Raw genomic sequence first — 23517 nt, 5'->3', positions numbered from 1 at the left:
TTGTCCCATATTCTTGTAACGTCCATTATCCTCCCATTCGGTCCTAATTCACCTGTTCGTGGGATATCGAGCCAGATGACCGGGAAACTGAATGTTCCATAAGTCAACCACCACTCTACGAGGATGCTTGAACAATAATCCAGCAACCTTCAGCCGGTGTGGAATCCGATTGAAACCGCATTCTCTCGACTCTGTCAATCATGGCCTCACGAGATGGGCTTCGCTCCACCAAACCTCCGTCCTCGCTAAGGTGTCTGCTGAGGCACCGGACGGGTCGCCCCCTTTGTCCATCGAGAACATAGCGAAACTAGGCGATCCAGCGGAACCATGTCAAGATCCGACAGAACCCACACCCTTTTTAAGCAAGATAACTCTTCCGCCTGCAGAGTCTAGAGTACAGTCCGTCTGTCCTCGACCACGCAACGATGGCCAATATAGTCGAGACTCGGCGAGGCTTCAAGATGTTCAATCACTCTCGAATCGAATCTACGGCATCGCGAAGGCACCGTCTGTTGTGTCGAACCATCCAGTTTCTCGCAAGCTTCTTGGTCGTACGCCAACTCCTATGCACGCAGCTGACGGGCTAGACACAACATGGTCCTATCCAGCAGCCTCGAGATCTGTCGCGTTAGAGTCCGAGGGCCTCGAATCTGAACTCACTGAGTTCAATACTGTCGAGTCATCCGGCGCGCAGGCTCGTGACAACCTTGAATGCCAGGAGACTCGACAATACCTGCCTGGAGACGACCGATTTAGTAGGCTGTGGGATAAGCCGTATAAGAAGTTGGTTTTTCCACAAGACGGCGATTACGCGAAGGGGCGTCAAGAGTTGGAGCTGCACAAACAAATCGCGACAACTTTTGTGGGCAATCGCAGTCTGGAGGAGCTTCGCGAAGCGTGGCTCAAGACTCCCCCTCGCAGCAGGAGCCGCCAGCTAGCGCACATTCTGCTCGGATGCCTAGCTGACGGTGCTCGGAGAACACTGCTCATGCTGTCCATCCTCCCAGTGGTTCCCCGCGACTGGAGAACTCGATGCGATTGTCTTTGCTACTTAGACATGGTCTATCGTGGGGAGATCGATTCCGACCATCATCTTCAAGAATTGTTTGCAAAGCAAATAGCTCTCGTCTCCCGTATCTGGACCTGGCCTAGGGAGACAATGCCGTTCCACTATCTCGTTCTCCTCTTACGGTGCAACGACGCCGAGCACTGTGAAACCATCATAGACACCCTCTTCCAGAACTATTCCCCTGTACCACCACGACTGATCTTAGTCATGGTGGATCACTTTACGAAACTTGGTGACGCTGATCGAGCCATAGAACTCCTCTCATGCATCCCTCCAGATCAGAGGGAAGAGCACAAGGTGCGGATTCTCGACCGATGTGCCAAGCTTATAACGATCGACACAATCGAAGAATCGAATACTGTGGGTAATTTCAAGGCTCTTCCGAAGTTGATCGAACTTGGCATGCCAATGGATGCGAAGGCGCATAACCTCATTATTGAGCGAGCAATCTCTCTGAACGTGCCCGACGTTGCTTGGGAAGTCTTCCGGTTTATGGAAGCAACGCATATCCACGTCGACGAACGAAGCCACCTTTTCTTGCTCAAAGATAGTTTTGAGCGTCAGAATCGGGAAAAGCTGGATGAAATTATGTCTGCCATCCACCAACGCGAAGATCTTTACAAGTATCCTTACTTGGTAACCTACATGATGCATATCGTCAGGGTTGTTTGCACAATCGATCGCAAATTACCCGCAGGGATATCAGTATCACATCTACTCGCGATCTACGACAGAGCCTACGACCGGGCACCGCTTGTCAAGCTTGGTATTGTGAACCCTCTCCCAGTCGACGAGTCTGCCCCCAAGAAGCTCGATGAACCTCCGCCTGTGGTCCTCGGATTTACGATCTGGGCCTACGTGCTCTGCCAACGAGACGAGCGACTTGTCTCAGCATTATGGTATTGGATCATCCACATGATCAAACAGCAGGACCCGAGTATTCTGGAGTGCGCGAAACATGATATCATGTACAATGGATTCATCCACTTCTATGCCCGCAGCCGATTCTTCCTGAGAAAAGCGGTGGACGTGGTGGAAGCCATGATAGAACACAATTTGTGTGTGCCAAGCGAGCGAACGTGGAGCGAAGTCCTATGCGGCTTCTTGCAACACGGTGAAGAGGAGGCTGCGGAGAAAATTTGGCGGATGATGCTGGCTCGAGATGTCCGGCCGACCGAGGAGGGTTATGCATTTCTCCTAGGTAAGTACGATGAGAGTCAGCTTGCCAAGCTGGTCAGATATGTCTTGGACGAAAGACGAATTCCTGATGGGCTAGACATGGCTCTCAAGTGGCAAGAAGATGTTGACGCCACTTCCCAAGCTGCAGAAGGGGAAGCTCTCGACGCTCATCAAACAATCTTGGGCACCGAGCGAGTTGTTGAGCGAGACGGGATCTTTGAGGGCTATGGATTCAGGGACGCTCTTGGAGAGTCTACACTCGACGGCGCCAACATGTACCAATAATATCTCTTCAAGCACCACCTGTGCTTTGCGGCCGAAGCCCAGTTATACCGATTTCGAGTCAAAATGAAAGGCCTGGCATTCATCACAATAATATCGGTCCCACTGTAGCCTCCCACGTGCCTCCCTTGTAAGCCCTGGACAAGGCTGTCAAGGTATAAAAATGGGCCAAGCATAGTTCCGCGCCTAGAATTTGCCAAGACTTTCCAAGACTAAATTCTTGACCCCAACCAATCATCGCCCACTCACACACTCTGTCTCTTCTCTATTCTTTCCTCAGCTTCACCTCCAGCCCAAGCCCCATTGATTATCTTGTTACGCGTCATGAACATTGTGTTGTCCATCGGACCGTTTTTTACGTCGTCTTCTCTCTGTGAACGATAGGGCGCACTGTGTTGTCCTGTCTAGTCTCTACAGCACCCACGCTATCAAACGCTACTCGATCGCGACCATTACGAGCCTCTATTTTTTAGCCTCTTGCCCATCTCCACTCTTCAACCGTCTTTGTCGCGCGGATCGCGTCGTCCGAGCGGCAATCTTTCCTCAACGACGGAGTACGCCCTTTTTTTCCCCTCAACGTGATTTGGTCACATAGGCCCAGCTGTTTCGAGAATTGTCCTACGTGTGTGATATGGGTCCATCCGACGTATAATGGGTTTGAAGTCTGCGGCTGCACGGTCTCCCCTGTTCGAGGGAACCGTGCTCCAACAGTATTGGTAAGCATCGTCCCCAGTGTTTTGATCAGTGTTCGAACCCTTTTCCAATTCCCAGCACAATGATGAGTCAATGGTAAAAGGTCAGATTGAGAGACAAAAATCGTTGGTGGTAGCTCGTCGGGAGACCTGGTTCTTTTGTGCACCTACACCAGGGCTACTCGGCAGGGGAATCAAGACTTGTTGCACATCCGCATTCCTGCCTACTCCCACAGGCTTAGCAGCACAAAGTCGCGCAAGAACGATGCATTCTGAACACTTGGAACTGCTTTGTTGGAGACTTTGGGTAGAGCAACCACAACAGTACGGCGCTGCAAACATGGGGCTCGTTTCCCGAAGACCTTATGGATGTTTGAGCCAATGGCAGCAGTGTACATTATGGTCCCAATCAATCGCCAAAGATGTGGGATGGTGGCAGGGGTTGCTGGGAGTGCAAGCGGTCCGTCATCTCTGTGCTGTCAAATCACCTGTGTGAAGGCTGCTTCTGAAAGCCCCTGAGGCCCTGACAGCAACCCTGGCGACACAAACTGAAGACCCGAATAACTGAAAAGACCTGATATGGAAACCCACAGTTGCTGCGCTGTCGTTCAGACTCCAATTTTCTATATCTGCTAATGTGACCCTCCACCCAGGTTGTTCTTCCGCCGTGGGGCTCGAAGCAAGGCTCTGAAATGAGATACCCTCAAACGAGGATTGCCATATGCGGACATGGCTGCAGACGGCCGAAATGCGATCGAAGTCCTACCCTCCATCCCTGTCGGCAGGTCGCCCAACCACACACGGCATTTTTCGTCCAGCGGGCAGACTTACACGAACTCAACTGGCTCTTCTGCTGCTAGCACGCCGCCTCAGGTGCCTATTTCGATTGTTGACGAGAGTTTCGAAGGGGTGGATCTGGAGAGTCAATCACCAGTAGGTCCACGTGCCGTATACCACAAGAGGAGCCCGCCACCGAACGAAATAGCCGATAACCGTCGACCATTTGAGTACTTTGGAGAGCAGAAACGCTACACGGGACCTCACTATGGTGATGATCATGGTGAAGCTAACAAATTTTCCGGCTCGACTTATCAACCTTTGTTTCTTCAGCAAGCAGCCGGCCCAGAGGGTGTATCTGGGGCAAAATTCGTCGACAAACCACAGACATACGGGCGTATTGAAGGTTCGGGTGCGAGTCAAAGACCGAGTCAGCATTCAAATTTTCGTGCACCGCTATTCTCGAAGCTGGATGGAACCAATGGTCATAATAATGAAGAGGTGTGCAAAGGTGCCCCGCGCATAACTAATGGCGAGCATGGCATGATGCGAAAAAAGAACCTCAGAGAGGAGGCTACTTGGGCAGGTCCTAGTGGCGAAAATAAGCCCCCACAAGAGCCAGAGCAGGAAATGCACGCTGTTGCTCAGGCTGACCACAATGTGCATCGTGGCTTGACGTCTTCTCCGCCCACCCTCGCCCCCAATGGCGCTCTGCAGGACGAAGACGACGTTGCCCGTCAACCCTTTCTGGACAGGCCTACGCCGTTTATCCGTTCTGTCACTCGGGATCATCTGCCAGGGCATGAACCGATGGTACTTTCCACCGATAGAGGTCGGCCATTGGCGGGGTCTCGCTTTCCTAGGATTCGCCGAGAGATGATGAACGAGCGAAGCCCGCACCCTTCGAGCGAGGCAATCTTGTCAAACCCGTCAACTTATGCCCCTAATAAGAAGAACATATGCAGATCTTGTCACACTCCCGGGAACGGCTTGTCACCTCTTGTGTGGTGCAAAACATGTCACGCAGGCTATCATAGTCAGTGCGAAAGCGCAACGACCCGTCAAAGGTAAGGGAGTAGGCAGTCGCTACGCACATTTTGAACGCTGACTGGTCTAAACATAGCAAGAGCCTCGATAACTACACCTGCCGGAGGTGTTTGACCAATCAAACTGCGCACAGAGGCAGCTTGGATCGACCTTCCCTCATAGACGAGATTCGTCTTGATTCTAGTCAATCCGTTACCCGCCACATTAGCCAGTCTACCGAGTTCGCCTCTAATTTGTCCTCGCAAAAACCTACAATCTCTTCGAAGGCGGTTGCCCAATCCAACCGAAACGCAGATGATATTGCTGCCGCGCATGCAATAGTTGCCATGGCCAACTCAGCGCCCGCTCATGGCCTCGTTTCCGATAGTGGTAAACACAGGTTATCCCCACCCCATACAACCAATGGTTCCACGTCCCCCGGAGCGTTGTACAAGCAGATTACCTGTCCTATGTGGAAGAGAGCCTTGTGCCGCCCGAAAGAAGACCATTGTCTATTTGCTCATAAAGACACTGGTCACGATGCCCCTTATAATGGGGAACCAGCCAAGGACTTTACTTGTCCTGAATGGTTGGCTAAGGAATCATGCACGAGACAGGTGCACGGGTGTCGCTTCGCTCACGTTGACACCGGGCTATACGTTGGATCCGATGGCAATGCGTCGCTAAAACACACCACCTGCTACTATTGGAAGACTGCCGGGGGTTGTCCAAAGACGGAAGATTGTCTCTATGCCCATCGGGACACGGGCGTGGTTCAATGGGAGCCAGAAACAAAACAACCGCCGCCACAACCACCGGGAGAGCAGTCCCTGAAGCAGTTCATGTGCCCTCAATGGGATGATGGCTTTTGTAAATGCTGGCACCCGGCCCTGTGTCCCTATACGCATTCATGGATCGGCATATCGTGTCCAGATCCCCGGAAGAGGACAAAAAATGCCACTCGCGGATCTCGTGGTGGTGGCTTCGGAAAGACAAGTCAGGCGCACTCGAGGCAAAGAGACTTGTCAAAAACTGATAAGTTGCCCCAGGCCGATGGTGCCAAAGGTCAAAGGTCGACTGAAGCGGCGCTCGCCTCTCCGTCAAGGTCTGACACCAGCTCAGTATCGGCGTCTTCTGTTCCAGAGCACGAGGTACCGTCTTCTGTTCCACAGCACGAGGTACCGTCTTCTGTTCCAGAGCACGAGGTACCGTCTTCTGTTCCAGAGCACGAGGTACCGTCTTCTGTTCCAGAGCACGAGGTACCGTCTTCTGTTCCAGAGCACGAGGTACCGTCTTCTGTTCCACAGCACGAGGTACCGTCTTCTGTAACCATTCCACCAGCTCCGGTCAAGAGACGAGCTCGACGTGGCGGATCGACCCACTGGTCCCATCCAAGACCACATAGCCTACGACAGGCACCGGATCTTCCACCCGACTCCACAAACACCCTAAAAGGTACAACCATGGCGACCGAAGCTACAGTGCTGAGAAAATGTGAGAGGTGCGGAAAATCTATTGTAGGTTCAATCCTACGCTGCGCCCGGTGTTCCATTAGGCACGAGGATTTGCCACGTCCGACCCCAATCATATACACGATTTCCGACGACGAAGATACAGATGACCACAGACCGTCACCACCATCACCGATGGTGGTGACGATTTCTGACGACGAAGACGTCCCGGATTTAGTGGAAACTGGAACAGAAAGTCATGGTGCAAAGGCCCACACATCGGCTCCGCGCACTCGACCACGTGGGATGATGCCTAACCCTCTAAAGCGTCCCATCACAGAAGATTCATTGTTTTTTGCGAGAAAGAAATTCCACTTCCAACCGGAGAGGGCGAATGCGGCTATGCAGATCTTGCGCCAGGAGACTAGAAACAACGAGCTCCAGGACAGCGTTGAGGCCGAGACTCAAGAGGCACATGATGATTCCAGTAATCGAGCAGAGTTTCCGGACACAGTTGACCAGGCGGCATCAATCCAGAAGCCAGCAGAAGATGGACGTACAATGTCCCATCTAGGGCAGGGCGATGACGACGAGACTTCGAAATCTTCGACAAATTCCCATGCTGTTGCACAGGGCTCCCAGATCTTATCCCCACGTCGAGAGACGTCTACTCGGATACATGCAAGAGGTATGCAACATACCAGGGCCAGTGACAATCTACCAGATCCCGAGAAAGAAGCAAAACTACCCTCCATGATATCGCGTACGAGCATTGAGTTCCTCACTGTGCAGAGCGCTAACCCGATCCCAACAGAACTTGTAGTATCATCTTGGATGAGGGACAATAACTTCCCTTTGGACGACGAGCATGCCCTGTTCGTCCCGGCGTCCACCCAGGATCCCGATGCTTCCGCAGTGACTACTGGGCCTCTTGAAGGACGAACATCTGCCGAAGGTGTCAAACTTTATGGTATTACAAAAGAAAATGCCAATCACAGAGAAACCCCAGAAGCTGCTGAAATTCGCGCCGAGGCACGGGCCCCAATGGAGGAAGTTTCCAGCAGCAAGTACAACGCGTTTAATCCTGCCGTTGAGGACGAAGCGCCTGTTACGAATTCGACTCAAGACACTACTCGGACCATCGCCATACAGAAAGTCCAGACTGCTGGCCGTGATGACGGTGACGAGAGGCAAGCCGAGCTCGAAGAGGTCATTAGCGGAGGTCAGACGAATATCGTACCTGAGAGAACAGAAGATGGGTCAGATATTCGGCTTGAGAGCTTGACCGACGCTCAATCTCAGTTCGCTCTAGATTCAAATCTCTCGACTCCGAGTCGAAATAAATTATTGGGCTCTGGTTCTACGCGTCCAAAGCCTACAAGCGGGAAAGATAAAGAGCAGGGGAATGAAAAGCGTGAAGCAGCGTCAGCACAATCTCAGCCTTCGACTCCGAGTCGAGAAATATCACTGGGTTCTGGTTCTGCCCGTCCAAGGCCTACAAGCGGGAAAGATAAAGGGAAGGGAAGTGATAAGCATGAAGCAGCGTCAGCACAGTCTCGCCCTTTGGCACACGGTCAAAAGGAACCATTGGGCTCTGGTCCTACCCTTTCGAGGCCGACGAGCAAGCCAGATGAGCATATTTCAATCACTCCACACTCACCCTCACCCTCACCCTCACGTCCACAGCCGACAACTGGACTCACGACAGAGAGCATTTCACCTGTGACGGATCCAGCCAAATTTCCATCGAATCAATCTGCTCCGCGGCCAAAACCAGTGGCTCCTCCTGTCAACTATCCTAAGCCAACTCGTCCAGTGTCCGGCAAGAACACACCGACGAAATTCACGGACGCTGACCAGGCCGTGGCGATTAAGAAGTTACGAGCAAAAGGCGTTGAATTCGAACCGGATTCCGAGGGTGACGAACCCAGTGACCCTGGTACTCCGGAAAGACCTCCCCCTCGCAATGCTAAGCGGCCGTGTGCAATCAAGGCCCAGGATTCTCGGAATCTATATGAAGTGGTCCCTTCCTTAGACCCGGCTAGAAAGCAAAAAAAACGAGGATGACTCCTGCAAACACCTGCATGGGAGACCTTCAACGGGACAAGTGGTTTGCGCACTAAGCGAACAGGGCTAGTAATACGTTAATTACTAGGAAATACAACAATCCTTGTCGAGATTTCGGTTTTGGGTCCTGGGAACATCCAAGATGTTGCGATATGGCCACGAAGCATTCGGTTCAAAGCCACACAACATAAAAACAGAGCGGCACTGGCCACGAGTCCGCAGTTCTGGTCTGGTGAAGACTCTGGTGATTGACGGCCAAAGGATTAAAAAGGCGTTGTGCTTGTTGGTTGCATGGGTCGGAAATCAATTACGTTGTGATACCCGTGGTGCATGTAACTCTTCTGAATTCGACATTGAGTCGTTTATATGGTTTGTGACAAGGATTATTGCAAAGTTGACATGGCTATGTCAGGGGGGTGAGCGAGTATGGCACATGGAGGACATAATATACCTCTTGAAAGAGCAGGCTGACCGCCCACATAAATGGAACTCTGTCCTATGTCGAAATGATATAATTTCCCTCCTGCCGCCTGAAACCCGGATCCCTGGCCTGTGAATCGCCATTCGTGACACGCCGGTAACATGACTCCTAACACCATGCATGCATCGCTAGGGTTCGACTTTGGCTCGTTGCGAGAGACCCCTTTGATCGTGCAAGAAAATGAGAACTCGTCCGCCACTTTAGTAACCCATCATGATCGAGCACTAGTCGCCAATGGGTAAATAATGGATGCACTGCAAAGATTCAGAGAGACAGGAGCGGCAACTTACAGCCATGACAACGCAAAAGATGCTGACATAGGGACTGAGCCGTTCGCCTACCCGCGCACATTTCCAGAATATGCCTATGACGCTAATACCTCGTGACACCCCGGGGGTTTTGCCAGATTAGCGAGGGTGGTCGGAAAAGAAAAGAAAAAACAGGTGCCTTTCTCTTCCCTTTGACGTACCCGTCTTTGTTCCTGTCCATGACGCCCGGAGCCATCGAGTGCACGTACGTCGAGGTGCAGATTATGAGGAGGATGACGAGGAGGAGAGACTGGAAATTGAATATGGCGGTCTATATATGTGTGGGTGGCCACGGGAGGTGGTGTGTGTTAGAATGAGTTTTAGGAAGATCTCGCTGTCTCTCCGCGTGTGTTCTTCCCCTCCCCCCCCCCCCCCCCTTTTTTTTTTTGTTTTTGGTTCATCTTCTTCATAAATCTCTGGGGAAAGGGGGCGAAACCCGTCTTGTAAAGAAGGTTTCCCATCCAAAGGGATAAAATGTCATGGTGGGAGACGTACCATTGTTCGTGGAAGGAAACCAGTTTCTACCAGCTAAGTTGGACTGGAAATCGATCGATAGAAGAAATACCGGACGCGAATGTTATGAATCGGGTCGGTTCAAAAGGGCGTCGTCGTGAAATGGTAGAGTGATTCCATCTATGTGTACCGTGTAGTAGGCTCTGTATTCAGGAAGCAGTTCGGGCGAGATGTTGAAAGGTGGTTTTCGCAAGAGGCGTGGGAGACTAACCGGAAGAGGAATCATGGAGGCGCTGCTTCGAGAATCACGTGGGTGCTCCAGATAGGGGAGGTACTTGGACACGTTTCAGCCTCGCCTGCGGAGTGACTTCCATCTCAGGCTCCGGCGGACTTCGCTCTTGTCATTTGTCCTCCTCTATCATCCAACTGTCCCTACTCACTCGCCATCACCTCTCCTTCATCTCGCTTCCTCTCGCAACCATGGAACCTCGCGCCCGTGCCGGCCGGCACAAGACCAGCCTCAACTTTGGCCCCGAACTCGCGGCACTTCTGTACGCATACGGTGCACCTACACACCCCGACATTGCGAAACCCCTCGGCGCATCCTCGCGACAATACCTCTCCTCCTCCCACACACCCAACACCACCCACGCACCCACGCCATTCACACAACCCTTTCCCGAGACGCTACGCGTCCTCGATGAGATCCTGACAGACTTCATCATCGAAACGTGCCACAACGCCGTCGGGGTGTCGGTCTACTCGGGCCGCGCCAAACTGAAGGTCTCGGACTTTGAGTTCGCCATCCGCAAGGACAGCATCAAGCTGGGCAGGGTGCAGGAGATGTTCAAGAAGAAGAGGGAGATTGACAACAAGAAGAAGCTGTTCGATACGACCGAGGGCAAGGAAGGGCAGAAGCTGGCGGTGGACGACCTGGTGAATTTGGGAGAGGTTGTCGGCGAGGAGGGGACGTCGAAAGGGAAGGGGAGGGGAAGGGGGAGAAAGAAGAAGAGGGACATCGAGGAAGTGGACGGCGAATTGGTCAATGGCGCGGTGAACGCTAAGGAGAGGTCGCCTGGTCCGGACGAGAGTGGCGAGGAGAGGGCGAGCAAGCGGGCAAAAAGCGATCTGGGGTGAAGACTTCCACACGGGCAAAACTTGATGTTTATGGCTCTTTGTTTGGAGCGCAATATCATGGGAACAGGATTCTGACTTTGCGTGAAACGAGGGCCATCCGACCACCGAGGTTCATGGGGATACCTCATACCAGGACGACAACGACTACACGTCCAGCATACCCACCCTTGACACGGCACTGTGATATTGTTCCGGAGAAAAAAACCGCCTTGGGAACGACGATTCAATACACCATGTTATTCGTGAAAATCCCTCACCGGAGTCGGGCTGTCTATGTGCCCAGGTATCTGCTGTGTGTGGGCTGCTATCATATGCGAGACTCTGACCCGACTGTCCACCGGAATGACGCTCTGCAGTCATTTCCTCCTCCAGAGGCAGAGTGCGCGCGTGCTCTTGAGCAGATCTCGACTACTCTTTCATGCAATCATCACTCAGGTTGCTTTTGATGTCCCTTTGGGACGAATTGAGGCTCCCGTTACATAGCAGGAGTCAATGCAGTATCCACCCTCATGTAGAGCGACCCGTCTCAAGACAGGCTGCCTCCATCACATGAGATTCTTTCAAGCATTAGCCACAGAGAAACTCTCTGTCCTATTCTGCCTCGTCTGTCCACCTTGTCGGTTCTGTCTGCGATCGCCGCGTCCTTCCTTTTCTGTGGTAGCACTCTCGCCGCCGCCCATGGTCAATGCTGATGTTGCCAGTCTGTTGGACAAGTCCATTTGTGTACGGATCATGTTGGCTAGGTACGACACCGTCAAGACGTCTTGGACATGGTTGTTGAAGTCCTTTTCGATATCGACGGGGTCGACCTTCGGCGCCAGGGCCAGCGTGTTGAGGAGGAACTGGCCCAGCGCGGTAGACGGCTCTGTCTCTTCTTCGATGACGTTTTCCACGTACTTGCCCACTCGGTCCAGCATGCCCAGTGTGTCTTCGAGCGACTTTTCGAGGCTCTCGATCTCTGTGAGGATCGTGGTCGTCCTGCTCTCCGAGTCTTTTGCGTAGCCAATCGCCTCGAGACCTGCGCGGTCGGCCTCGCCGTAGTTGACACTGTAGGGAATCGGGATGAACGCCGCGGAGTCGGCCGCTCTCTCGGGGCTCACTCCCACCGGGGAGGAAATGTACGTTCTGACCTCGATGTCCTGGCCTGGCTGGCACGACACGGTGATGTGGACCGCCGGGTACGGAAAGGTGCCTTCGCCCTGGCTGCTGTAGTGGTTCTGGATCAAGGCCGAAAAGGTGTTCAACTCTGAGCTGGTCGCGTACCACCCCACCAGGACCTCCTTGGGGTTCGCACGCAGATGCAGCGCCAACATGGCCTTTTGGTATTCCATGTCCACCTCCACCTGGTCGGTCGTCTCGGTGTGGCTGACGGCGAAGGAGGAGTGGACGACGACCTGGGATTCATCTGCGTCGGAGCGGGTACCGAGCAAGGTGCCAATGACTCTCTGCTGGTCTGGAGGGCGGCGAATGCAGTGGTCTAGTATCGAGAAAAGAGCCTTTGGGGGGGAGGTATCAGCCAATTTGTCACGTATGGAACTGTCTTCTTTTCTGCACTCACTTGTGGTTGTATCACGACGCGGAGGGGGGCGGTTGTGGGTTGTGCGCCAACTGCGACGGGGCCCAGAGGGCGGGTGAGATGAAGGAAAGCGTCTTGTTCAGCCATGCTGGGCAGCGACCAGGTTGGTCTGCTGGAAGATTAATCTGCTGGGTTGTAAGCCTGGCCTTAAAGGGTTTGGTTGGCCGGTGGGTGAAATATTGTGCTGGCCCTGTAGACTTTTGTGCAGTGGTAGTGGTAGTGTCACTTTTCCGTCCTAGGTTGGTAGAGGGGGGCGGGAAATTTTGGGCCACACACACACAGCCTTGCATGGGTAAATTTCATAGAGAAACAAGGCAGTGTGCGAGACGAAAAGGGACGTGTCACGTGAAAGGACTCCATATTATCTAATCAATCTTAATGCCGACAATCCGGCGATATAAAATTATTGGGAAATGACGCTCGCTCTCATTTGTTGCTCGACTCTGTCTCGCTTCTCACTTCTCTCACTCGACTTCTTTCTACCATCTGGACCATTTGCCGCATTTGTTTTTTGGGCTCGCATCGCTTCGGGACCATGAGTGCCAATGGACTCTTACGCAAGGACCAACTCGAGCTCAGTCTCCACGATGAGAAGAGGCTGATCGAAGAAGGTATTCTCAAGGAAGATAATCCCCTCGACTTCAGCATCAATTTCCAGAGACTATGCGACGCTTGCAGAAGAGGAGACCTCAAGCTCTGTCAGGAGATGATTCAAGAGGGGGCAAACATTAATGCAAAAGATCAATATGATTATACTCCTTTGATTCTGGTATGGGTTTCCCGTCTTCTTGATACCAACCGTGCTCTTCGCCACTTTTGCTCGGTGAGTCGCTCTGCTGACATGACATCAAGGCTAGCCTGTGTGGACATTATGAAGTTGTACAACTATTGTTGGAATCAGGCGCACTGTGTGAGCGAGATACATTTCAGGGCGAGAGGTATACACTTCACGAAGCCTTGTTAGGGAGAACACTACTGACAATCGACCCCAGATGTCTTTATAATGCTTTGAACGATCGTATACGAAATCTCTTGTTACAATACGACTATTCCAAGTCGACCGATCCCTTGCAGCCACTAGCGTCACATTTGATATCGTTGCTCAGCAGAGACCATCCCAAGACTCATGATATTACCGTCGTCACTCCCACCGAGTCTTTCCGGCTGCATAAATTCGTCCTCTCCGCTCGCTCTCCCTACTTCAAGAGCAAACTCAGCCAGTCCCCAGACACTAAGCTCTGGAAACCTGCCCCCACGATCCCTCCACAGTCATTTGCCATTGCCCTGAAACATCTGTATCTCGGGGAAGTGCCCAGAGATCTTGGAGGAGGGCCGGGCACAGGCTTCACAGACTCGGAGATTCTTGCCGGCGTCGACCGGATAAGCAAGCATTTAGAGATCCACAACCTTTCACAGTTAATCCTCGACAGTAATGACCGTCGGTTAGCACGACAAAGACGCCAGGACGAAGTCCAACGGGGTCGCGACCAACTGGAACAGTGGTTTCGCGAGAACGTCTTGAAGCACGCAATCGAAGTTGACATCTCACGAGCTGATGATGTCAAGTGGGATCGCGACAATGGCATTTTCGCAGACGTGCTTCTGCGTGCTGACGAGGACGAAGATGAAGAAGAGATCGCTCCGGAGCGACAGCCCCAGCAATCTCAATCTGCCACAAATGCGCTGGGCATTCCGATTGACCAAAGGTCCAACACCTCGCGCTCGCCCTCACGCTCCAGGAAACCACGCAAATCAAAAATCTACCCTTGCCATAAAGCCATGCTCATCCGCTCTGAATACTTTACGACCATGTTTGAGTCCTCCTTCCGCGAAGCCCAGGACACGCCGCATCTTCAGATCGTGCCCATCGACTGCAGCCCCGAAGTCCTGGAAATCATATTGACATTTCTGTATGCCGAGAAAGCGGACTTTGGGCTGGATGTCGCCGTCGACGTCCTCTTCGCCGCGGACATGCTGTTCCTGGAGAAGGTGAAGGCGAAAGCGGCACTGGTCATCTCTTCACTGGGCAGTGGGAATGCCATGGCCATGCCGACCGCCATCTCGCCGGAGTTGGCGACCGAGAACGGCACAAGCGCCACTCCACCTGAAGGAGAGGAGGATCTGGACATCTACGAAATCCTGCGCGCCGCCTGGTTTACCCGTGTGCAACGCCTCGAAGAGTTCGCCGCCCGTTACATCGCCTACCGCCTCGAGTCCTACATTGACGATCCGGACTTTGCCGAGCTGGTGAAGGAGTCTGCCAGCCGGATCAGCGCGAGGCAGGAAACCGACTCGATCGAACTGCTGGACGACATTCGGTACTATCTGAGTGAAAGGTTCCGATTGAGATTCGAAGACTCGGGTCTTGAGGATGTCATGGACGAGGAGCAGGCCATCATGGCCGAGACCCTCGCTCAGTCACAGTCACAGTCGCAGGGACAAGCGCAGGTACATTCCGCTGACGAGTCAACCACCGCAGCCCCCGTCTCACTACCGCAGTGGGGTTCCCAGACGACGGCAACACCGGCGGATTCGCAGCAAAAAGGACCACAGTTTCCCGACGACGAAGGCGTCGACATGTCCACGCCCACCCCTGCTCCCATCGCTGACCCGGACTCTGTCGAGGCGCTACTCCAGTCCGGCGCCGTGCGCACCCTGGACGGCGAGCTCGCGGGCGACGAATTCGCCGCCGACGCCGTCAACTACCAGATCCTCCTGGGCAAGATCGACCGTCTGCTCGAGCAGTTGAAGCTGGACGCCTAGTTCCTCGATACGATCGACAACCGGGCGAGGCGGGGAAAATGGCCTGGCCTGCCCGCCATATACTTACGCATTCTATCCATTCCCCTACCCCCTGCCTTCCTCGACATAGCTTGGCACTGACACGATTGCATATAAAACAAGATAGAAGATAGATGGCCGAGGTCACCTTTCCGCCCACGAGAAAAATGATAGACAAAGAATGATTATAATGTACGGCAATGACATGCATCAAAGACTTTCTTTTGGGTAGAGGTTCCCAGGTCAGAACTGGGAACTGGCTATGTAAAGCTTTCCTTGTCGTACCTAGAGGGCTCAACCAGAATGGCAATTTGTTCCCGGTCTCGATTTTCCTTAACCATCCTTATCCCAGCAAAACCTCACGATAGACATACATTGTCCTCTCCTGCCGAATAGAAAAGCAGAATCTGGTTGGCCAACTCGTACACAACGTCTCGGAATCCAGGCCCCAATCCATTTGTTCGTTAACTCGCCAAGCTCCTGGTCTAAGAAGCCATGTAGGTACTTGAATCCACACCACCCTCGGGGTAGGGAGGAACCTGAGCGTCGAACCGCTTCTCGATCTCCTTGAGCACAGCCTCGTCCTGCTCACTGCTGACAAAACTGATACTTAACCCTTTGGTACCGAATCGGCCGGCACGACCGACACGATGCAGGTAAGAATCAGCATCGGCGGGCAAGTCGTAGTTGATGGCCAAGTTGATGCGTTCAATGTCGATACCTCGACCAAAGACGTCAGTGGCAACACAGATTCGCTTGTTGAACTCCTTGAACTCTTTGTAGCGTTTGATACTGTGTGAAAACGATTAGCACGGCACTCACAGACGGTGATTGAGAGTGTGGGTGTATGTTGACTTACCGCTCCTCTTGGCTGACACCGGAATGCACCGCAATGCTCGGGAAATTACATTCCCGGAGCAGCTTATCGAGCTCAGTGGCGCGGAGAGTACTCTTGACAAAGATGATAACCTGGTTGAACTCGAGGCTATCGAGCAAGTCGTTGAGTTTGCGGTTCTTTTCGCCCTCGCTGAGCTTGATGGAGTATTGTTGGAGACCGTGGAGAGTGAGCTTGGTCTCGTCATCGACAAACACCTCGAGAGGGTTTCTCATGAACTTGCGACAGATAGGCCTGATGTCCTGCGGCAGGGTCGCGCTGAACATCATGACTTGCTTCTCTGTCGGGGTTGCTCGGAAAATCTCTTGCACGTCGCGACGCATGTCTGGAATGGGACTGTCAGAAAGTGCATCGATTAGGGTAGTTGGGATCCTGGTGCATACCGATTTGGTCCAGCATCTTGTCGCACTCATCGAGAACAAACGCCTTGACATTACGCAGTGACAGGATCTTGTCGCGGACAAGAGCGTTGAGACGACCGGGGGTCCCGACAATGATGTTGGGGAAGGATTCCTTGTTCTTGAGCAGTTCGATATCCTTCTGGATTGGTGTGCCGCCGTAAAAGACTGCTGTCTTCACGTCTGGAAGGTACTTGCTGAATCTTGCATACTCATTCTTGATCTGATAGGCGAGTTCACGTGTATGGCACATGACAAGCACAGAACATTCGCCGGGAACAGGTTCCAGTTGGTGCAAGGTGGTCAAGACGAAGACGGCCGTCTTTCCGAGACCGGACTTGGCTTGACACAAAATGTCGACACTGAGTAGAGCCTGTGGAATACATTTTTGCTGGACTGCAGGAAATCGTTGATGTTAGACTTGGTTCGGTAAAGAATGTGTGAAGACGACAAAAGAGCATCGCAGGCTGATCCGTCCATCTCCTTGATTTTCCACCGGAAAGGAATGTATCCTTCTCCTTTTTCATTCCACCACACCCATTGGCTGGTTCTATTACCGAACGCCAATAACGCACATTCAGACCTCCATTCCCCACGAATATCACAACGCGGGTGGGACGTTGGCCTGGGTATGCGAAAGTGTCATCATTGGCAGCATTTTCAGCATGCCTATTTGGATGAGGAAAGGTCGCAGGCCGGAGAGAGAGTCGTGCTCCCTTCTCGGACTCTAAACTGCAACCTTCCAGTGCGGTACGTCGAAACAGCAGGAAACAGCAGGCGTGAGGCTATGGCATGCCATTACCCGCTCAAGTCCGACTGTAGAATCGCCGACGGGAGACTTTCGAATCCGTTGGGACGACCTTCTTGGCTCGTGTACTTTCTTTCCTTCTTTCCCTTTCTTTTTTTCTTGGAGATGGACGGACGCGCTCGTAGCAGGAAGAACTTTGGAGGGTGGATATTTTGCTTGCAAGAATTTATGGCAGGATGGATGATGAATGACTAACCCTCCGAAGGATGTTCGAAACCGCAGTCGGTGATTGCTCGCAGCAGCTCGCCTTTGAGCAGGAAGTCTCTGAAGCCAGTAGAGTGGATGCCGACATAACTGCCTTTGCCCTTGTCGGTTGTTTTGCCTCCGCTGACAGTGAGATCGCCCTTCTTTGCAGCGCCGTTGGTCGCGCCAGCGGCTGGAGCCTCGGGGGCTTGAAGTTCCTCATCCGAGTAGTCGATAAGATCCTCCTCGGCAGACATGGTGGATGGCGTGGGTGGCTGAGGCTACGAGGCGATGTTAAAACAAGGGGGGGTGTAAGAGGTTGGTGTGAAATCAAGGCTCGTCTTGATCCGGGAAGCAAGAGATGAAGGCGGGGACGATGGTGGTGAGAGGTCAGAACCAGCAAAGGTCTGCGAGATGCGCGACAAGAGGTTGAGGTTGTGATGAAGATATTATGAAGAGATTGATGAAGAAGGAATAACAATCGATGAGAAAGATGGCTGCGCAGGAATGTTCCAGGTTGTTTTCTGCAGCGGCAGGGGCCAAGGCGAGGCAGCCTTGACGCCAAGACCACGCTGCTGAGTCATGCCCCAGTCGCTGAGAATGCCAAGACTGCTCTTGGATATTTTGCTCGACCGTAGTGACCAGGATGTTAACTGTGCTTAACCGTAGAGTTTTCTCCGCATTATTAGGGCCTGAGTGAATATCTTTGCAGTAAAAGTACTCGGTATGACTGTGTGGCTGAGAAACCACCAATCCCGACAACAAACCTCCAAGCGACAGGGAGAGCCATGTCAATAATACTCCCAATCCTTTCTCAGAGGATGAAACGCCGACCGAGGTGATGCACGAAAAATCCCTCCGGAATTTCACAACATGGGCAAATCAAAGCCCTCCAAGAACAACCTCCATGTGCCACAGAAGCACTTGCACTCCAGATTATCCTATCTACACCAGGCTGCCACGTATTTAGTGACCGTCGGCGACGGTAACACGCAGCAGGAAGCCACCGAGTCTGCTGAACGTGCGTGTTCGGAGGTGGCGGACAAGAATGTCCCCACACACAGATCCATCGAGGCGACACGACTGCTGTCCCACCTTCGAGGAGTCTCTCGAAAATCACAGATCCGACTTGCACCACGGGTCAAACATTCGATCTGCAAGCGTTGCGACGCACTTCTGATCCCGGGCGAAACAGTGACAGAAAAGGTCGTCAACCCGAGCAAGGGAGGCAGCAAATCATGGGCCGACGTGTACGAGATTCAATGCGACAAATGCGGAACTGTCAAACGATTTCCTTGTCAAAGAAAACCGGACCAGACTGGGCAGGAAGACTCAAAACCTGTTGCAAAGAACTAAGCCAGAATAAACATTTGCATTGCTTGCAATTAGCCAGCTTCCCATTGCCTCTAATCCCAGAGTGGCCTATGCCCAACCGTGTCTGTTTTGCGGCCTGAGCCACGACATATTTATCGGACGTAACCAATCCAGACCGCATGAGATCGAGGAACTCGTCATTGTGTGCCTCCCAACGCCAAAAAAGGTCAAAGCTTCATGCAAATTCCACAGCAAACAAGTCCCACTCAGTACTCGTACATTCATCAAGCATGACCTCGTTAACTAATGACCAGCCGTGAGGCTTCCATCTCTGCATTCGCCGTGAAAGTGTGGTAAAACAAAATTGAGACGCCCAGGGACGAGAAGCGCCTAGGAGGAGTGTGGCTCTCTCAATGCTGTGAGACGTGGTTGAGAGAGTCTGCCGCCCCGCGTCCCCAGGCCTTCGCAGAATTATAGTTGGTTTGTAAAGTTCATGAGTGCTCAGCGTCTCGATAGACCAATTGCACTTCAGCGTCGAGTTCGTGCTCCGGCAGAGCTATGGCCGCTCGGGCGAGTGCGATCGAGCCTATCACCCAGCTCATCCACGTTGTTTCTGATGGCCCTGATCTTGTCACGAATCCGCTTGATCTGCCCAAGTTCTTCTTCGAGCTTGTCAATATCAGCCAAGATGCGATGCATTCTCGCGATTTCTCGGTCTGCATCCCGCCTGACGCTTCCAGCTTGGTTGGCGGTAGCTCTCACTGACCGTTCAGTTGCTTCTTCGAGCTACACAACAGTCAGTCCATGCACGGAGAGTTTCGGGGGGCAGACCAATGCTCGGATGCATACCTCGCCAATTCGACGCTGGATACTCCTGATCACGTTCTCCAGGTGCGCATATAAAGCTTCCAGGCTATGGGAATCCAGCATAATCCGACCTGGAACACTTTGGCTGCTAGCAGCACTGACGGCACGGGAGCTTGGCTGCGACTGCCTGCTAGTGCCGCGGCCACGGTCGGGCATGCTGCCTTGATGACTTCGCTGGGCCAGGATTTGTTGTTGTTGCCGGAGAAGAAACAACTCAGATTGAGTCAAACCCAGAACGGAGTCGGCGACTGACTGAGTCGCGGACATGGACGTCCCGGGCGGGCAGCAGAGATAGCAGTGGAAGTGACCAATCTAAGCGTTGAGGCAGATGAGCTTCGACAGGAACCCGTGGAGATCAAACGGCACATAGCAGTTCTGAGAGCTGATAGGTTTGCGAGAAGCCGTCAAGAGTGGTGCAAGAGACACCAGACAGCGAACGAGCTGCGAGATATGGCAGTTGGGGAGAGACTGGTCATTGTAGCTTTGACGTATCGATGGGCGCGTCGCTAGCGACCGCAGAGCCTCAAAAGTTTGGCGAAGCGCTCGCACTTTCTCTGCCTCAAACAAATGGATGGGCCTATTTTTTTTTATTCTTCTTTCTTTCCTCTTTTGTCTCCTCTCTTCGCCCCTCCCAGGATCCCGGCGGCAGGTGGTAGAGGGTCCCTATTTAAACGGGTAGCAGGAGGTATTGGCTTTGGTTCAGCTTGTGCCAAGAGGGGTAGGACAACGGTCGGCAGAACAGTCGATGACAAGCGTGCTCGGAAGAGCAGCAGACTAGAACCAGGAGATGAAAGTGGGCGCGGGAACGGCAACGGAAGCGGGGATGGCGACGGGCGAGACGGTTGAGGAGGAGTATTGTTTCATCGCCTGCAACGGTGACCAGCAGAAAAAGTGTGAGGAATGGATACGATGCAGGGTAAAGGAGAAACGAAAAGGAAAAAAAGAGGCACAATGAAACTGAGTGAGCTGAGAAACCGAAAGAAAAGAGGAGCGCGGCTATCGCAGCACAGTTAGGTCGTTAGATACTTCTCTTCGATGGGCCTTCAGCAGCCCTAGTGCCTGGCTAAGGAGTAACAAGGACAAAGAATGATCGTGGGGACCAGCAGGTGACCGACTTTAACAGCACCGTGGGATGGGCACAAGAAATGTTCGATTGGCTCCGGAGCCGTGGTCTTTGTTAGTTTGGTAAAGGAGGATCATTTTCGTGGGGCATGGATGGAGGAGAGCGAGTAGCAGCAAGCGAAAAGGGACGACCGACAGGGGGGCGAGGGAGGAGGTAGGGTGCCTGGGCTGTTTGGATCTTGATTTGAGCATTTCGATAAAGCGCCAGTGAAAGGATAGTAGAAGCTGAGCGAAAGATGTGCGAGGGATGCAGAGAGAATAGAGAAGGGGAGCAGAGCAGGAGATCAGCTTCAGCTCCTTCTCTTCGTCCTCCTCCCCGTCAAGACCTTCCTGCTTGCGTTTACAAGAAGGAAAAGATTCCTCTACCAAACTTATCATCGCTCCTATCTGTCAATCCCTCAGACCTGCCGCCGGCTTGTTTCCCACCAGCCTCGTATCCTTTCGTACTCAGTAAGTCACAGTTGATGCCACCTGCGCCTGTGCCGGCGCCCACATTAACTGCGCTCAAGAAAGGAAACACCAAGGACAATCCACCACGCCGTCCTGCCATCCTGGTGACAATGCACAGCCAGCTCCAATTACCATTGTCTGAATTGGTTCACAAGGGATGGCTTAGCCGTTCATGCAGGAGTCAACGCTTCCTCCCAGAGCAGCTGCATCTACCACTGCAGCACTACTGCAACCCACCCATCTTTTTGGCATTCTTTTGGAGCTTTTACCCTGCATCACCCTCCTGGTTCCCGCCTCTTGGGTTCGTCTGCTTCTGACCGGTGAGACCCAATGTTTCATGGGTGCAGACGTGACACCAAGCAACCCCAAGAAAGTGACTGCAATCAATCATAATATCTGGCCCGCTCACTTAGTCAATCCCGCCCTCCCCTCGACTTGCATGATTTGTGCCACTCCACGCGCCTGCGGCACCGGCCGATCTTTTTTGAACTTCTGACGTCGCGGTGCAGGTCCAACGACTTTCTTAGTCAACAATCCATCAACCCAAATTTCCCCGTACCGTTATCCCTCCCGATTTTCAAATACCATCCCACTCGATGGCGAGAGACAAGGAACGATCTGTCAATCCTGCGCAACAGCAGCGCAAGCTCGAAAAGGCGAAACAGCTGAAAAAGAGTCGGGCGGAGCTACAAGCAAGGCGTAATGAGAAATTGGCCCGCCGAAACCCCGAACGCATCCAACGCCAAATCGATGACCTCAAGGCTCTCGAGGCTACAGGAGACATTAAAGCTAGAGAACGGGCCATATTAGAGGATTTAGAACGAGATCTGCGTGCGGTCAAGAAAGCAAGAGAAGCCTTGGGCGACAAAGCCCCCAACTTCTCAGGGCCATCCCGTCGACGTGACGCTGAGGGCAGTGGCACTACGCTGGGCAAGAGAAGGCATGATGGCGAGCGCAAATACCACCAACCGAGACAAGACTCCTCGGGCAGTGACACGGATGATTCTGTCCGCCGCATCCCCATGCCTGAAGATACACCACCACCCATTCCACGAGAATTCAGGCGCAACCCGCCGCGCCGAGACGATGGCCACAATCCTCAACAAGCGAGCTCGCCGACCGGATTACCACCCACCAAACCAGGAGCGAAACCCATAGAAGTGAAAACCACGTACGAAAGTGCTCCGCAGATCCGTGATCTCCGCAAAGAAGCCGTCAACAGATTTGTACCAGACGTTGTCCGGAAGAAACAAGAGGCTGCAAAGGGCGGACCCACAGGTCGCTTGATCGAACCGGAAGAGATGGACCGCCTCGAAGCCGAGGGCTATCTAGGCAAAGCCAACGACGAAAGGACACAGACCGCCACAGCAACGACTTCAACCACACCTACAGGTGACGAGGGCGCGGACGAGGATGCAAGGCGACTTGCGGAGGAGGAAGAGCGCTTTCTACGCGAGGTGGAGATGCAGGATCATGAGGACGGTGGAACTCAAGACACCGAGCCACCCGAGGGCGCAGACGACCCGAGGCATCATTCCAGCAGCGAAACCCAGCCGTCGCAACGCATTCCACATCGTCGTAACGTGGAGATTGAAGAAGTCGAGGACGAGGATGCCTAAGCACAGCATGTATAGTGAGTGTGTTCTGGGCCATCTGTGCGAGATGAGATGGGAACGAGGGGACAAGTTTGGCAACCCCCAGGCAGCAAGGTCCATCCATGCGCCCTCATCTTCTGCGAGCAAGTCAGTCAGATGGGCATCGTCGAAGCTGCGGACTACACAAGTTCTTCTTGGTTCCAAATTCTCATGTTCGCGTAAAACTGCAGACTGGCCTGGCTGATAACTCTAGAGGTCGCATGCATACATACAAGGCAGTGGTTTTTTAATCCAACGCGGTGCTAGACGAGCTGACTATCCAGACTCCCCTGCTCGTTTCAAGTAGAAAGTGCAAGCAGCACTCAATTCCTCCACCAACTGATCGTTCCAACTCCCCCATCGGTCAATAGATCAATCCTCTTGACGGCGTCAGTGAACATAATTCCTCAAACGCCAGAGCGCCATCGTTGTTCCCAAAGTGGCATTCATACGCAGGCTTTTCCAATGCACTCATCGGACCTTGATCAACGATCCCAAACAAACGAAATAAACCCCAAATTCTTGTACAGGGGACAGTAACCCCTGCTCCGACAAGCTCTGGTATTG

At 52.9% G+C, this 23517-nt stretch overlaps 10 protein-coding genes across 10 annotated transcripts; 7 read left to right on the top strand and 3 right to left on the bottom strand.

Moving 5' to 3' along the window:
- Positions 1 to 565: 565 nt before the first annotated feature.
- Positions 566 to 2533, top strand: AYO20_05161 (hypothetical protein; the record flags this gene model as incomplete). Its single annotated transcript, XM_022643455.1, has 1 exon — positions 566 to 2533. The coding sequence occupies one exon, from the start codon at positions 566 to 568 to the stop codon at positions 2531 to 2533; it is 1968 nt and encodes a 655-aa protein (XP_022500554.1).
- Positions 2534 to 3951: 1418 nt separating this feature from the next.
- Positions 3952 to 5070, top strand: AYO20_05160 (hypothetical protein; the record flags this gene model as incomplete). The annotated part of the gene is made up of 1 exon (XM_022643454.1): positions 3952 to 5070. One exon carries the CDS (start codon positions 3952 to 3954, stop codon positions 5068 to 5070), a length of 1119 nt encoding a protein of 372 aa, XP_022500553.1.
- A 1418-nt stretch (positions 5071 to 6488) lies between these two features.
- AYO20_05159 (hypothetical protein) lies at positions 6489 to 8543 on the top strand (the record flags this gene model as incomplete). Its single annotated transcript, XM_022643453.1, has 2 exons — positions 6489 to 6526; positions 6581 to 8543. The coding sequence occupies 2 exons, from the start codon at positions 6489 to 6491 to the stop codon at positions 8541 to 8543; spliced, it is 2001 nt and encodes a 666-aa protein (XP_022500552.1).
- A 1722-nt stretch (positions 8544 to 10265) lies between these two features.
- AYO20_05158 (hypothetical protein) lies at positions 10266 to 10922 on the top strand (the record flags this gene model as incomplete). Its single annotated transcript, XM_022643452.1, has 1 exon — positions 10266 to 10922. One exon carries the CDS (start codon positions 10266 to 10268, stop codon positions 10920 to 10922), a length of 657 nt encoding a protein of 218 aa, XP_022500551.1.
- A 560-nt stretch (positions 10923 to 11482) lies between these two features.
- Positions 11483 to 12585, bottom strand: AYO20_05157 (eukaryotic translation initiation factor 3 subunit F; the record flags this gene model as incomplete). Its single annotated transcript, XM_022643451.1, has 2 exons — positions 11483 to 12418; positions 12481 to 12585. The coding sequence occupies 2 exons, from the start codon at positions 12583 to 12585 to the stop codon at positions 11483 to 11485; spliced, it is 1041 nt and encodes a 346-aa protein (XP_022500550.1).
- A 448-nt stretch (positions 12586 to 13033) lies between these two features.
- Positions 13034 to 15261, top strand: AYO20_05156 (hypothetical protein; the record flags this gene model as incomplete). The annotated part of the gene is made up of 3 exons (XM_022643450.1): positions 13034 to 13267; positions 13351 to 13436; positions 13491 to 15261. The coding sequence occupies 3 exons, from the start codon at positions 13034 to 13036 to the stop codon at positions 15259 to 15261; spliced, it is 2091 nt and encodes a 696-aa protein (XP_022500549.1).
- A 503-nt stretch (positions 15262 to 15764) lies between these two features.
- AYO20_05155 (ATP-dependent RNA helicase sub2) lies at positions 15765 to 17820 on the bottom strand (the record flags this gene model as incomplete). The annotated part of the gene is made up of 4 exons (XM_022643449.1): positions 15765 to 16071; positions 16139 to 16499; positions 16558 to 16968; positions 17577 to 17820. The coding sequence occupies 4 exons, from the start codon at positions 17818 to 17820 to the stop codon at positions 15765 to 15767; spliced, it is 1323 nt and encodes a 440-aa protein (XP_022500548.1).
- A 616-nt stretch (positions 17821 to 18436) lies between these two features.
- AYO20_05154 (hypothetical protein) lies at positions 18437 to 18919 on the top strand (the record flags this gene model as incomplete). Its single annotated transcript, XM_022643448.1, has 1 exon — positions 18437 to 18919. One exon carries the CDS (start codon positions 18437 to 18439, stop codon positions 18917 to 18919), a length of 483 nt encoding a protein of 160 aa, XP_022500547.1.
- A 486-nt stretch (positions 18920 to 19405) lies between these two features.
- Positions 19406 to 20011, bottom strand: AYO20_05153 (hypothetical protein; the record flags this gene model as incomplete). The annotated part of the gene is made up of 2 exons (XM_022643447.1): positions 19406 to 19663; positions 19727 to 20011. 2 exons carry the CDS (start codon positions 20009 to 20011, stop codon positions 19406 to 19408), a joined length of 543 nt encoding a protein of 180 aa, XP_022500546.1.
- A 1901-nt stretch (positions 20012 to 21912) lies between these two features.
- AYO20_05152 (hypothetical protein) lies at positions 21913 to 22935 on the top strand (the record flags this gene model as incomplete). Its single annotated transcript, XM_022643446.1, has 1 exon — positions 21913 to 22935. The coding sequence occupies one exon, from the start codon at positions 21913 to 21915 to the stop codon at positions 22933 to 22935; it is 1023 nt and encodes a 340-aa protein (XP_022500545.1).
- Between the last annotated feature and the right edge of the window lie 582 nt (positions 22936 to 23517).

This window comes from Fonsecaea nubica, assembly GCF_001646965.1.
Source record: "Fonsecaea nubica strain CBS 269.64 chromosome Unknown Scaff29, whole genome shotgun sequence".
NCBI classification, from domain to species: Eukaryota; Fungi; Ascomycota; class Eurotiomycetes; order Chaetothyriales; family Herpotrichiellaceae; genus Fonsecaea; species Fonsecaea nubica.
This window is presented reverse-complemented; position numbering and strand designations above follow the sequence as displayed.